Source organism: Scyliorhinus torazame, chromosome 17 (genome assembly GCF_047496885.1).
Source record: "Scyliorhinus torazame isolate Kashiwa2021f chromosome 17, sScyTor2.1, whole genome shotgun sequence".
NCBI classification, from domain to species: Eukaryota; Metazoa; Chordata; class Chondrichthyes; order Carcharhiniformes; family Scyliorhinidae; genus Scyliorhinus; species Scyliorhinus torazame.
The window spans coordinates 144198112-144211711 of record NC_092723.1 but is presented as its reverse complement, the minus strand read 5'-3'; the positions used below and the strand labels follow the sequence as shown (position 1 = coordinate 144211711).

At 52.8% G+C, this 13600-nt stretch overlaps 1 protein-coding gene across 2 annotated transcripts in view; it reads right to left on the bottom strand.

Annotated features, from left to right (window-relative positions):
• LOC140394209 (interleukin-21 receptor-like) overlaps positions 1-13600 on the bottom strand; it is a 109476-nt gene that overhangs the window by 78710 nt on the left and 17166 nt on the right. For both annotated transcript variants that reach the window (XM_072481198.1, XM_072481199.1), the window contains exons 4-5: positions 10012-10208; positions 8913-9064 (exon numbers count right to left, since the gene is read on the bottom strand). In XM_072481198.1, the coding sequence (XP_072337299.1) occupies positions 8913-9064; positions 10012-10208 (349 nt within the window). The remainder of the gene's footprint in view (positions 1-8912; positions 9065-10011; positions 10209-13600) is intronic.

Here is a 13600-nt window from a genome sequence, read left to right as displayed (position 1 = left end):
TCAGTGTGTGTGGAACTGTACTCCAGTGAGAGTCAGTGTGTGTGGAACTGTATCCCAGTGAGAGTCAGTGTGTGTGTAACTGTGTCCCAGTGAGAGTCAGTGTGTGAGGAACTGTACCCCAGTGAGAGTCAGTGTGTGTGGAACTGTAACCCAGTGAGAGTCAGTGCCTGTGGAACTGTATCCCAGTGAGAGTCAGTGTGTGTGGAACTGTACTCCAGTGAGAGTCAGTGTATGTGGAACTGTACCCCAGTGAGAGTCAGTGCCTGTGGAACTGTACCCCAGTGAGAGTCAGTGCCTGTGGAACTGTGCCCCAGTGAGAGTCAGTGCCTGTGGAACTGTGCCCCAGTGAGAGTCTGTGCCTGTGGAACTGTAGCCCACTGAGAGTCAGTGTGTGTGGAACTGTACCCCAGTGAGAGTCAGTGCCTGTGGAACTGTACCCCAGAGAGAGTCAGTGTGTGTGGAACTGTACCCCAGTGAGAGTCAGTGCCTGTGGAACTGTACCCCAGTGAGAGTCAGTGTGTGTGGAACTGTACCCCAGTGAGAGTCAGTGTGTGAGGAACTGTACCCCAGTGAGAGTCAGTGTGTGTGGAACTGTAACCCAGTGACAGTCAGTGTGTGTGGAACTGTGCCCCAGTGAGAGTCTGTGCCTGTGGAACTGTAGCCCACTGAGAATCAGTGTGTGCGGAACTGTAGCCCTGTGAGAGTCAGTGCCTGTGGAACTGTACCCCAGTGAGAGTCAGTGCCTGTGGAACTGTATCCTGGTGAGAGTCAGTGCCTGTGGAACTGTACCCCAGTGAGAGTCAGTGTGTGTGTAACTGTACCCCAGTGAGAGTCAGTGTGTGTGGAACTGTAACCCAGTGAGAGTCAGTGCCTGTGGAACTGTATCCCAGTGAGAGTCAGTGCCTGTGGAACTGTACCCCAGTGAGAGTCAGTGTGTGTGGAACTGTACCCCAGTGAGAGTCAGTGTGTGTGGAACTGTACCCCAGTGAGAGTCAGTGTGTGTGGAACTGTACCCCAGTGAGAGTCAGTGCCTGTGGAACTGTACCCCAGTGAGAGTCAGTGTGTGTGGAACTGTACCCCAGTGAGAGTCTGTGTGTGTGGAACTGTATCCTAGTGAGAGTCAGTGTGTGTGGAACTGTCCCCCAGTGAGAGTCAGTGTGTGTGGAACTGTACTCCAGTGAGAGTCAGTGTGTGTGGAACTGTATCCCAGTGAGAGTCAGTGTGTGTGTAACTGTGTCCCAGTGAGAGTCAGTGTCTGAGGAACTGTACCCCTGTGAGTGTCAGTGTGTGTGGAACTGTAACCCAGTGAGAGTCAGTGCCTGTGGAACTGTATGGCAGTGAGAGTCTATGTGTGTGTAACTGTGTCCCAGTGAGAGCCAGTGCCTGTGGAACTGTACCCCAGTGAGAGTCAGTGTGTGTGGAACTGTACCCCAGTGAGAGTCAGTGTGTGTGGAACTGTAACCCAGTGAGAGTCAGTGTGTGTGTAACTGTCTCCCAGTGAGAGTCAGAGCCTGTGGAACTGTATCCCAGTGAGAGTCAGTGTGTGTGTAACTGTGTCCCAGTGAGAGCCAGTGCCTGTGGAACTGTACCCCAGTGAGAGTCAGTGTGTGTGGAACTGTACCCCAGTGAGAGTCAGTGTGTGTGGAACTGTAACCCAGTGAGAGTCAGTGTGTGTGGAACTGTATCCCAGTGAGAGTCAGTGTGTGTGTAATAGTGTCCCAGTGAGAGTCAGTGTGTCTGGAACTGTACCCCAGTGAGAGTCAGTGTGTGAGGAACTGTACCCCAGTGAGAGTCAGTGTGTGTGGAACTGTAACCCAGTGAGAGTCAGTGCCTGTGGAACTGTATCCCAGTGAGAGTCAGTGTGTGTGGAACTGTACTCCAGTGAGAGTCAGTGTATGTGGAACTGTATCCCAGTGAGAGTCAGTGTGTGTGGAACTGTACCCCAGTGAGAGTCAGTGCCTGTGGAACTGTACCCCAGTGAGAGTCAGTGCTTGTGGAACTGTGCCCCAGTGAGAGTCAGTGCCTGTGGAACTGTGCCCCAGTGAGAGTCTGTGCCTGTGGAACTGTAGCCCACTGAGAATCAGTGTGTGCGGAACTGTAGCCCAGTGAGAGTCAGTGCCTGTGTAACTGTACCCCAGTGAGAGTCAGTGCCTGTGGAACTGTATCCTGGTGAGTGTCAGTGCCTGTGGAACTGTACCCCAGTGAGAGTCAGTGTGCGTGTAACTGTACCCCAGTGAGTGTCAGTGTGTGTGGAACTGTACCCCAGTGAGAGTCAGTGCCTGTGGAACTGTACCCTAGTGAGAGTCAGTGTGTGTAAAACTGTACCGCAGTGAGAGTCAGTGTGTGTGGAACTGTACCCCAGTGAGAGTCAGTGTGTGTGGAACTGTACCCCAGTGAGAGTCAGTGTGTGTGGAACTGTACTCCAGTGAGAGTCAGTGTGTGTGGAACTGTACCCCAGTGAGAGTCAGTGCCTGTGGAACTGTACCCCAGTGAGAGTCAGTGTGTGTGGAACTGTACCCCAGTGAGAGTCAGTGTGTGTGGAACTGTATCCTAGTGAGAGTCAGTGTGTGTGGAACTGTACCCAAGTGAGAGTCAGTGTGTGTGGAACTGTACTCCAGTGAGAGTCAGTGTGTGTGGAACTGTACCCCAGTGAGAGTCAGTGCCTGTGGAACTGTGCCCCAGTGAGAGTCAGTGCCTGTGGAACTGTGCCCCAGTGAGAGTCTGTGCCTGTGGAACTGTAGCCCACTGAGAATCAGTGTGTGCGGAACTGTACCCCAGTGAGAGTCAGTGCCTGTGGAACTGTAGCCCAGTGAGGGTCAGTGCCTGTGGAACTGTATCCTGGTGAGAGTCAGTGCCTGTGGAACTGTACCCCAGTGAGAGTCAGTGTGTGTGTAACTGTACCCCAGTGAGAGTCAGTATGTGTGGAACTGTAACCCAGTGAGAGTCAGTGCCTGTGGAACTGTATCCCAGTGAGAGTCAGTGCCTGTGGAACTGTACCCCAGTGAGAGTCAGTGTGTGTGGAACTGTACCCCAGTGAGAGTCAGTGTGTGTGGAACTGTATCCGAGTGAGAGTCAGTGTTTGTGGAACTGTACCGCAGTGAGAGTCAGTGTGTGTGGAACTGTACTCCAGTGAGAGTCAGCGTGTGTGGAACTGTATTCCAGTGAGAGTCAGTGTGTGTGTAACTGTACCCCAGTGAGAGTCAGTGTGTGTGGAACTGTACCCCAGTGAGAGTCAGTGTGTGTGGAACTGTAACCCAGTGAGAGTCAGTGCCTGTGGAACTGTATCCCAGTGAGAGTCAGTGTGTGTGGAACTGTACTCCAGTGAGAGTCAGTGTATGTGGAACTGTATCCCAGTGAGAGTCAGTGTGTGTGGAACTGTACCCCAGTGAGAGTCAGTGCCTGTGGAACTGTACCCCAGTGAGAGTCAGTGCCTGTGGAACAGTGCCCCAGTGAGAGTCAGTGCCTGTGGAACTGTGCCCCAGTGAGAGTCTGTGCCTGTGGAACTGTAGCCCACTGAGAATCAGTGTGTGCGGAACTGTAGCCCAGTGAGAGTCAGTGCCTGTGGAACTGTACCCCAGTGAGAGTCAGTGCCTGTGGAACTGTATCCTGGTGAGAGTCAGTGCCTGTGGAACTGTACCCAAGTGAGAGTCAGTGTGTGTGTAACTGTACCCCAGTGAGAGTCAGTGTGAGTGGAACTGTAACCCAGTGAGAGTCAGTGCCTGTGGAACTGTATCCCAGTGAGAGTCAGTGCCTGTGGAACTGTATCCCAGTGAGAGTCAGTGCCTGTGGAACTGTACCCTAGTGAGAGTCAGTGTGTGTAAAACTGTACCGCAGTGAGAGTCAGTGTGTGTGGAACTGTACTCCAGTGAGAGTCAGTGTGTGCGGAACTGTATCCCAGTAAGAGTCAGTGTGTGTGTAACTGTGTCCCAGTGAGAGTCAGTGTGTGAGGAACTGTACCCCTGTGAGTGTCAGTGTGTGTGGAACTGTAATCCAGTGAGAGTCAGTGCCTGTGGAACTGTATCCCAGTGAGAGTCAGTGTGTGTGTAACTGTGTCCCAGTGAGAGCCAGTGCCTGTGGAACTGTACCCCAGTGAGAGTCAGTGTGAGTGGAACTGTACCCCAGTGAGAGTCAGTGTGTATGGAACTGTACCCCAGTGAGAGTCAGGGTGTGTGGACCTGTACCCCAGTGAGAGTCAGTGTGTGTGGAACTGTACCCCAGTGAGAGTCAGTGCCTGTGGAACTGTACCCCAGTGAGAGTCAGTGTGTGTGGAACTGTACCCCAGTGAGAGTCAGTGTGTGTCGAACTGTATCCTAGTGAGAGTCAGTGTTTGTGGAACTGTACCCCAGTGAGAGTCAGTGTGTGTGGAACTGTACTCCAGTGAGAGTCAGTGTGTGTGGAACTGTATCCCAGTGAGAGTCAGTGTGTGTGTAACTGTGTCCCAGTGAGAGTCAGTGTGTGAGGAACTGTACCCCAGTGAGAGTCAGTGTGTGTGGAACTGTAACCCAGTGAGAGTCAGTGCCTGTGGAACTGTATCCCAGTGAGAGTCAGTGTGTGTGGAACTGTACTCCAGTGAGAGTCAGTGTATGTGGAACTGTACCCCAGTGAGAGTCAGTGCCTGTGGAACTGTACCCCAGTGAGAGTCAGTGCCTGTGGAACTGTGCCCCAGTGAGAGTCAGTGCCTGTGGAACTGTGCCCCAGTGAGAGTCTGTGCCTGTGGAACTGTAGCCCACTGAGAATCAGTGTGTGCGGAACTGGAGCCCAGTGAGAGTCAGTGCCTGTGGAACTGTACCCCAGTGAGAGTCAGTGCCTGTGGAACTGTATCCTGGTGAGAGTCAGTGCCTGTGGAACTGTACCCCAGTGAGAGTCAGTGTGTGTGTAACTGTACCGCAGTGAGTGTCAGTGTGTGTGGAACTGTACCCAGTGAGAGTCAGTGCCTGTGGAACTGTACCCTAGTGAGAGTCAGTGTGTGTAAAACTGTACCGCAGTGAGAGTCAGTGTGTGTGGAACTGGACCCCAGTGAGAGTCAGTGTGTGTGGAACTGTTCCCCAGTGAGAGTCAGTGTGTGTGGAACTGTCCCCCAGAGAGAGTCAGTGTGTGTGGAACTGTACCCCAGTGAGAGTCAGTGCCTGTGGAACTGTACCCCAGTGAGAGTCAGTGTGTGTGGAACTGTACCCCAGTGAGAGTCAGTGTGTGTGGAACTGTATCCTAGTGAGAGTCAGTGTGTGTGGAACTGTACCCCAGTGAGAGTCAGTGTGTGTGGAACTGTACTCCAGTGAGAGTCAGTGTGTGTGGAACTGTACCCCAGTGAGAGTCAGTGCCTGTGGAACTGTGCCCCAGTGAGAGTCAGTGCCTGTGGAACTGTGCCCCAGTGAGAGTCTGTGCCTGTGGAACTGTAGCCCCAGTGAGAGTCAGTGCCTGTGGAACTGTAGCCCAGTGAGGGTCAGTGCCTGTGGAACTGTAGCCCAGTGAGGGTCAGTGCCTGTGGAACTGTATCCTCGTGAGAGTCAGTGCCTGTGGAACTGTACCCCAGTGAGAGTCAGTGTGTGTGTAACTGTACCCCAGTGAGAGTCAGTTTGTGTGGAACTGTAACCCAGTGAGAGTCAGTGCCTGTGGAACTGTATCCCAGTGAGAGTCAGTGCCTGTGGAACTGTACCCTAGTGAGAGTCAGTGTGTGTAAAACTGTACCGCAGTGAGAGTCAGTGTGTGTGGAACTGTACCCCAGTGAGAGTCAGTGTGTGTGGAACTATACCCCAGTGAGAGTCAGTGTGTGTGGAACTGTACCCCAGTGAGAGTCAGTGCCTGTGGGACTGTACCCCAGTGAGAGTCAGGGTGTGTGGAACTGTACCCCAGTGAGAGTCAGTGTGTGTGGAACTGTACCCCAGTGAGAGTCGGTGCCTGTGGAACTGTACCCCAGTGAGAGTCAGTGTGTGTGGAACTGTTCCCCAGTGAGAGTCAGTGTGTGTGGAACTGTATCCTAGTGAGAGTCAGTGTTTGTGGAACTGTACCACAGTGAGAGTCAGTGTGTGTGGAACTGTACTCCAGTGAGAGTCAGTGTGTTTGGAACTGTATTCCAGTGAGAGTCAGTGTGTGTGTGTAACTGTACCCCAGTGAGAGTCAGTGTGTGTGGAACTGTACCCCAGTGAGAGTCAGTGTGTGTGGAACTGTAACCCAGTGAGAGTCAGTGCCTGTGGAACTGTATCCCAGTGAGAGTCAGTGTGTGTGGAACTGTACTCCAGTGAGAGTCAGTGTATGTGGAACTGTATCCCAGTAAGAGTCAGTATGTGTGGAACTGTACCCCAGTGAGAGTCAGTGCCTGTGGAACTGTACCCCAGTGAGAGTCAGTGCCTGTGGAACTGTGCCCCAGTGAGAGTCAGTGCCTGTGGAACTGTGCCCCAGTGAGAGTCTGTGACTGTGGAACTGTAGCCCACTGAGAATCAGTGTGTGCGGAACTGTAGCCCAGTGAGAGTCAGTGCCTGTGGAACTGTACCCCAGTGAGAGTCAGTGCCTGTGGAACTGTATCCTGGTGAGAGTCAGTGCCTGTGGAACTGTACCCAAGTGAGAGTCAGTGTGTGTGTAACTGTACCCCAGTGAGAGTCAGTGTGAGTGGAACTGTAACCCAGTGAGAGTCAGTGCCTGTGGAACTGTATCCCAGTGAGAGTCAGTGCCTGTGGAACTGTATCCCAGTGAGAGTCAGTGCTTGTGGAACTGTACCCCAGTGAGAGTCAGTGTGTGTGGAACTGTAACCCAGTGAGAGTCAGTGCCTGTGGAACTGTATCCCAGTGAGAGTCAGTGTGTGTGGAACTGTACTCCAGTGAGAGTCAGTGTATGTGGAACTGTATCCCAGTGAGAGTCAGTGTGTGTGGAACTGTACCCCAGTGAGAGTCAGTGCCTGTGGAACTGTAACCCAGTGAGAGTCAGTGCCTGTGGAACTGTGCCCCAGTGAGAGTCAGTGCCTGTGGAACTGTGTCCCAGTGAGAGTCTGTGCCGGTGGAACTGTAGCCCACTGAGAATCAGTGTGTGCGGAACTGTAGCCCAGTGAGAGTCAGTGCCTGTGGAACTGTACCCCAGTGAGATTCAGTGTGTGTGTAACTGTACCCCAGTGAGAGTCAGTGTGTGTGGAACTGTACCCCAGTGAGAGTCAGTGCCTGTGGAACTGTATCCCAGTGAGAGTCAGTGCCTGTGGAACTGTACCCCAGTGAGAGTCAGTGTGTGTGGAACTGTACCCCAGTGAGAGTCAGTGTGTGTGGAACTGTACCCCAGTGAGAGTCAGTGTGTGTGGAACTGTACCCCAGTGAGAGTCAGTGCCTGTGGAACTGTACCCCAGTGAGAGTCAGTGTGTGTGGAACTGTACCCCAGTGAGAGTCAGTGTGTGTGGAACTGTATCCTAGTGAGAGTCAGTGTGTGTGGAACTGTACCCCAGTGAGAGTCAGTGTGTGTGGAACTGTACTCCAGTGAGAGTCAGTGTGTGTGGAACTGTATCCCAGTGAGATTCAGTGTGTGTGTAACTGTGTCCCAGTGAGAGTCAGTGTGTGAGGAACTGTACCCCTGTGAGTGTCAGTGTGTGTGGAACTGTAACCCAGTGAGAGTCATTGCCTGTGGAACTGTACCCCAGTGAGAGTCAGTGTGTGTGGAACTGTACCCCAGTGAGAGTCAGTGTGTGTGGAACTGTAACCCAGTGAGAGTCGGTGTGTGTGTAACTGTCTCCCAGTGAGAGTCAGTGCCTGTGGAACTGTATCCCAATGAGAGTCAGTGTGTGTGTAACTGTGTCCCAGTGAGAGCCAGTGCCTGTGGAACTGTACCCCAGTGAGAGTCAGTGTGTGTGGAACTGTATCCCAGTGAGAGTCAGTGTGTGTGTAACTGTCTCCCAGTGAGAGTCAGTGTGTGTGGAACTGTACCCCAGTGAGAATCAGTGCCTGTGAAACACCCACTGAACTGGGAGACCATGCCTCTTGAATCTCCACCCCAATAACTGTGGAAACCATACCACAATGAGGGTTGGTTTCTGTCGAAAGAATTTGCCGATAGGAGACTTTTAGCGCAATTCTCCCATCGGGAGTCTTAAGTGCCAACGCCGGAGTGAAATCCGGAGTGTTTCACTGTGGCGTCGGAGCCTGCATCCAGCCCCCTATTCTCCCGCCGGGGGGCTAGGAGCGGCGTTGTGTCATTTATGCGTAAATGACACGGCCGGCGCCGCATAAATGACGTCACCCACGCATGCGTGATTTCCATCCTCCCCGAGGCCGCCCCGCACAATGTCGGATGGATCTTGCGGGGCGAGGAGGAAAGGAGGTCCTCCTTCAGAGAGGCCGGCCCGCCGATCGGTGGGCACCCATCGCGGGCCAGACCCCATTTGAGGGCCCCCCGGTGCAGGAACTCCCCCCCACCTCCCACCGGCCTCCCCCCCCAGCGTTCCCGCGCTGTGCCCGCCGGCAGCGACCAGGTGTGGACGGCGCTGGCGGGAACACGTCGTATTGGGCAGGCTGCTCGGCCCATACGGGCCGAAGAATTGACGCTCGCCCGTTGCAAACGGCGAGCGGCGATTCTCCCAGCGGCCAGCCGCGATTCTCGCCGCCCCGGTTTGGGGGGTGGGAGAATCGCATGCGGGCGTCGGGGCGGCTTACCGGGACTCGCGCGGCGCCCCGGCGATTCTCCCCCCCCCCCGTCGTGGGGGGGCGGGGGGGTGGGGGTGGGGGGGGGTAGAATTCCGCCCTTTATGCCTGGAATCCATATCCGACTGAGAATCTGTGCCACTTGAACACATAGCCCATTGAGAATCAAAACCAAGTGAGAATTTGTGTCTCTAGTACAATAGGGGAGGTGACAATGCACAAACAGCACTGCCTGGGTACAGTGGGTCAACCTCTGGAAGAGGGAATGTAACACTATTGAAGAGGGATAGGCCACAGTCCTACCTCCCAGCTATCTTCTTTCCTCTTGTATCTCAGCTCGTACTCAAAGTCGTCCAAGTAATCATCCTCATCATAGCCGATTTGCCAGGTGAAGTTGTACGTTTCACATAGAGCAACATATGAGACATTCAGATTGAACGGTGCAAGAGGTTTAACTGTAGAGACAAAGATTTGTTTTCCAAGTTAATTACAAAATGAACATTAATGCAGAACAGAAGGTCTTCACAGGGTCGGGTGTGGAGCAGACACTGCGAATGCAGTTGTGGTTGTGTGAAATCTCTGGGTAATGAAGTGAATTGACCAGGTCGCTGGTGGTTTTGGAAAACCCCAGAAGGATGCAATTAAGTAGGAGGAGGTAGCAGGGAGGCCTTAGGAACATTCAACCAAAGGGTAACAGAGTGTAGGAATTAATTTCTGGAATAGAACCTTGAAGTGAAAAGAAATGGAGTGAAGATGGAATTGGATGTATTTAAAGAGAGAGATGATCAGGAGGTTTGTTGAAAAGGTATCTGTGCGATTACACACCGTGTTGTATTTCCAGCCCTTCCCACCAGCGGGATCTTCTGGTCCTGCCTAAGACAAACACCCCCCCTCCCCCACGGTGGGTTCCCTGGCAGTGGCCAAAGCGAGCCGCCTCCAGAAAACACGCTGCGGGGCGGCCGGGAAATCCCGCCCGTGGTTACTAGTAGAGTGCAAAATCTGTAGGTGGACAACTGTCTCCCCATTCACTTGAAAACTGGGCCTAATTCTGTTTGAAACTCACTTTAATTCACTGTCCATCCAAAGAAAACAACTAATATCAAATTAAATATCGTTCGTTTCTAACATGTATGTACAAATGGTTTCACTCTTTATTTAACCTGTGCTGGATCTGCCCTGGGAGTATTTGATAGGTTAGTGCACAGGGAGCGTTATTCTGTATCTAATTAACGTTATATGTTATGTTCTCTAATTTATGTTATACCTGTCTTGGGAGTGTTGGATGGGACAGGCTAAATGTGGAAAGGGTTTTATTTCTCAACAACAACACTGCTCTCTCAGACATTAACACTTGAGGTGACCAATTCATCTGATACTGACACCGTTTTGCTTTCACACTTACTGTTTTGCGTTGTATCGAAGTAGGGACATGTCTCAATAAACTTCTCATCTCCTTTGATTTTCGCTTTGATGCTGATGGTGTAATTTTCCATTGTAATTCCCATGTCTTGATAGAGTTTACACTTGTATTCGGTGAGACCCTTATCCCCATCAGAGCAGGACATCACAGCTAGATTGCAGGAAATCTCGTCTTCCTGCCTGGAGTAGAAAATAGGAAGACATAACGTGTGAGTTGCCATCTGATAGGGAGCCCCATAATGAGCACGGTGCTGATCCTTGACACAGCAGACAAATTCCGAGCAAGATACCCCGTCAGTCGGCATCTCAAGCTAGAGATGGTATTGGTTCTGGGGCTGGGTGCTCCAGAGTCTGAAACCAATCCCCACAGTGTTCCTCCTCCTGATCACTATCCAGTATTCCCTGCTGTGTGGATCTAGAGTGAGGGCAGCATCAGACTTGGTTATGACACTGTCACTTAAACAACATGTCTAATCTCGCACATGAAGAACGGCAGTAAAAAAACAAGTAACTTGCATTTATGTCATGCCTTTCATGACCGTAGTGCTATATGATAATCAAGTACTTTGGAAGTCATTATTATTGTGATGCAGGAAATGTAGCAGCCAATAAACTGTAATGATCTGATAATCTGTTTTAGGAACGCTTTTTGAAGAAGATATTGACAAAGGCATTTGAAAATTTCTCCAGCTCTCCTTTGCATAGTTTGTTTGCAGCATGTATTTCCAGACTCGCTTTCTCCCTCGGAGAATGGAGTGTTAGAAGGATTTTGCAGGCTGATTATAAACCTGTTTTGAGCTGTGCCAATGCTCCTCCTGTGACCAGAAGAGGGATAGAGGCCAGACTGCAAAGGGAAAAGATGGCGGGGGGGGGGGGGGGGGGGGGGGGGTCGCAACACTAGTGTGGTAGTCACCACTAGCAGTATTAGATGTATTACGGCCCTGCCCGTATAGTAGAGGTACATGGGTAAATCCCTGCCTGCTGGCTCCGCCCAGTAGGCGGAGTATAAATGTGTGTGCTCGCCGGTGCTGCAGCCATTCTGGTTCCAGCTACAGGAGGCACCACATCTTTGCTCAATAAAGCCCGATTATTCCACTACTCTCGTCTTTGTGGTAATTGATAGTGCATTAATTTATTGGGCAAAGATTTTTTAAATGATGGATCTTCACATCAAGCCTGATTGCCTGCAGCTGAGCCCTCAAGCAGCCAACACTACGTCCGCTTTTGACCACTGGCTAGCCTGCTTCAAAAGCTACCTCCAAACATCCGCTGAGGAACCCTCGGACGCGCAGAAGCTCCAAGTCCTTTATTCACGGGTGAGCCCTGACATTTTTCCTCTCATCCAGGATGCGCCCACTTACTCCGAAGCGATGGAGCACCTGAAGGGACATTATGTTCGGCCAGTCAACCAACTATATGCCAGGCACCTCCTGTCCATGAGACAGCAACTCCCTGGTGAGTCTCTGGACGATTTCTGGCGTGCCCTGCACATCCTGGGGAGGAACTGTGACTGCCAGGCAGTTTCGGCAGACAAGCACACAGAACGTTTAATCCGAGGCGCCTTCGTTACGGGCATGAGGTCTGCGGAGGTTTGCCAGCGCATACTGGAAGGGGGTACGTTTGATCTTGCGGGAACTAGGCAGCTCACTAATTCGTTAGAAGTGGCCTCCCGTAACGTCCAGTCCTATGCCCCCGACCGCGCGGCACCCTCCTGGGCATCGTGGGCCCCACCAGCTGCCGACTCCAGCTCATCGCAAGCCTGCACCACGTGGCAGCCAGCCAACCTTGGGGGGCCAAATGCTATTTTTGCGGGCAGAACAAACACCCCAGGCAGCGCTGCCCGGCGCGGAGCGCGACCTGCAACGGATGTGGAAAGAAGGGACACTTTGTTTCTGTTTGCCAGGCGCGGCCGGTCGCCGTTGTTTACAGGCCCGGCATTACTGCACCCCCAAGTGCGACCCAGGGGCGCCGCCATTTTCCTCCTCGCAAGCCACGTGCGACCCGTGGGCGCCGCCATCTTCATCTCCACAGGCCACGTGCGGCCCGTGTGTGCCGCCATCTTTGATGCCACCCACCATGTGCGGCCCGTGGCCGACGCCATCTTCGCCGCCATTTTGGACAGCGCCTCAGGACCCCTGGTCGTCTGGCCATTCATTGCCTGCCACTACCTCCACCACGGCTGACCAGCCCGGGACCTCCCAGCATCTGCCGCAGCTCACCTCGATCACCTTGGATCAGTCCCGGCCCCGCAACCTCGCAACCTCAACAACGACGGTGAAAATCGATGGGCATGAGACGACCTGCCTTTTTGACTCCGGGAGCACAGAGAGCTTCATCCACCCCACAACGGTAAGGCGCTGCTCCCTCCCAGCATCTGCCACAGCTCGCCTCGATTTCCGTTCCCCAGAAAATCTCCCTGGCCTCTGGATCCTATTCCGTGGAAATCCGGGGGTACTGCATCGCGACCCTCACCGTCCAAGGCGTAGAGTTGAGCAACCTCCGGCTCTACGTCCTCCCCCACCTCTGCGCTGCCCTGTTACTCGTCTGGACTTCCAGTGCCACCTCCAAAGCTTAACCTTAAAATTCGGTGGACTCCTTACGCCCCCTCACCGTAGGCCGCCTCATGACCCTTAAGGTCGATCCACCTTCCTTGTTTGCGAACCTCACCCCGGATTGCAAACCTGTCGCCACCAGGAGCAGACGATACAGTGCCCAGGACAGGACCTTCATCAGGTCGGAGGTCCAACGGCTTCTGCGGGAAGGCATCATTGAGGCCAGCAACAGCCCCTGGAGAGCTCAAGTGGTAGTTGTAAAGACTGGGGAGAAACACAGGATGGTCATTGACTACAGTCAGACCATCAATTGGTACACACAGCTCAATGCGTACCCCCTCCCACACATATCTGCCATGGTCAATCAGATTGCGCAGTATCGGGTCTTTTCCACAGTGGACCTGAAGTCCGCCTACCACCAGCTCCCCATCCGCCCGGAGGACCGCCAATACACTGCGTTCGAAGCAGATGGCCGCCTCTATCACTTCCTTAGGGTTCCCTTCGGCGACACTAATGGGGTCTTGGTCTTCCAACGTGAGATGGACCGAATGGTTGACCGGTACGGACTGCGGGCCACCTTCCTGTACCTAGATAACGTCACCATCTGCGGCCACGATCAGCAGGACCACGACGCTAACCTCCTAAAATTCCTCCAGACCGACAAATTCCTTAACTCTGCCCTCAGTGGGACCCAGGAGCTTGCAGCTCAGAGGCTGGTGCACCACCAATTAAGCCATTTGGGCTCTTCGCTACACAGTGCAATGGGATCGTTTATGTCCACCCAAGAAAGCCTACATGGCCTTATCCAAGAGCGGGTGCCTCCAACAATGCAGCATTCCCTCACTACTGCTTGAATTATGGGCTCAAGTCTCATCGGACTTGACCCTATAACTTTCTGAGTTTGAGACAAGTGTGCTAATAAAACACAACAGACATATTGGTGGAAAGCTGCAGTGAATTCTGCAGTAAAAGTGAAAGTAAATTAAAATATTAAGCGATAGTGATGGGGACAGTGAGCAG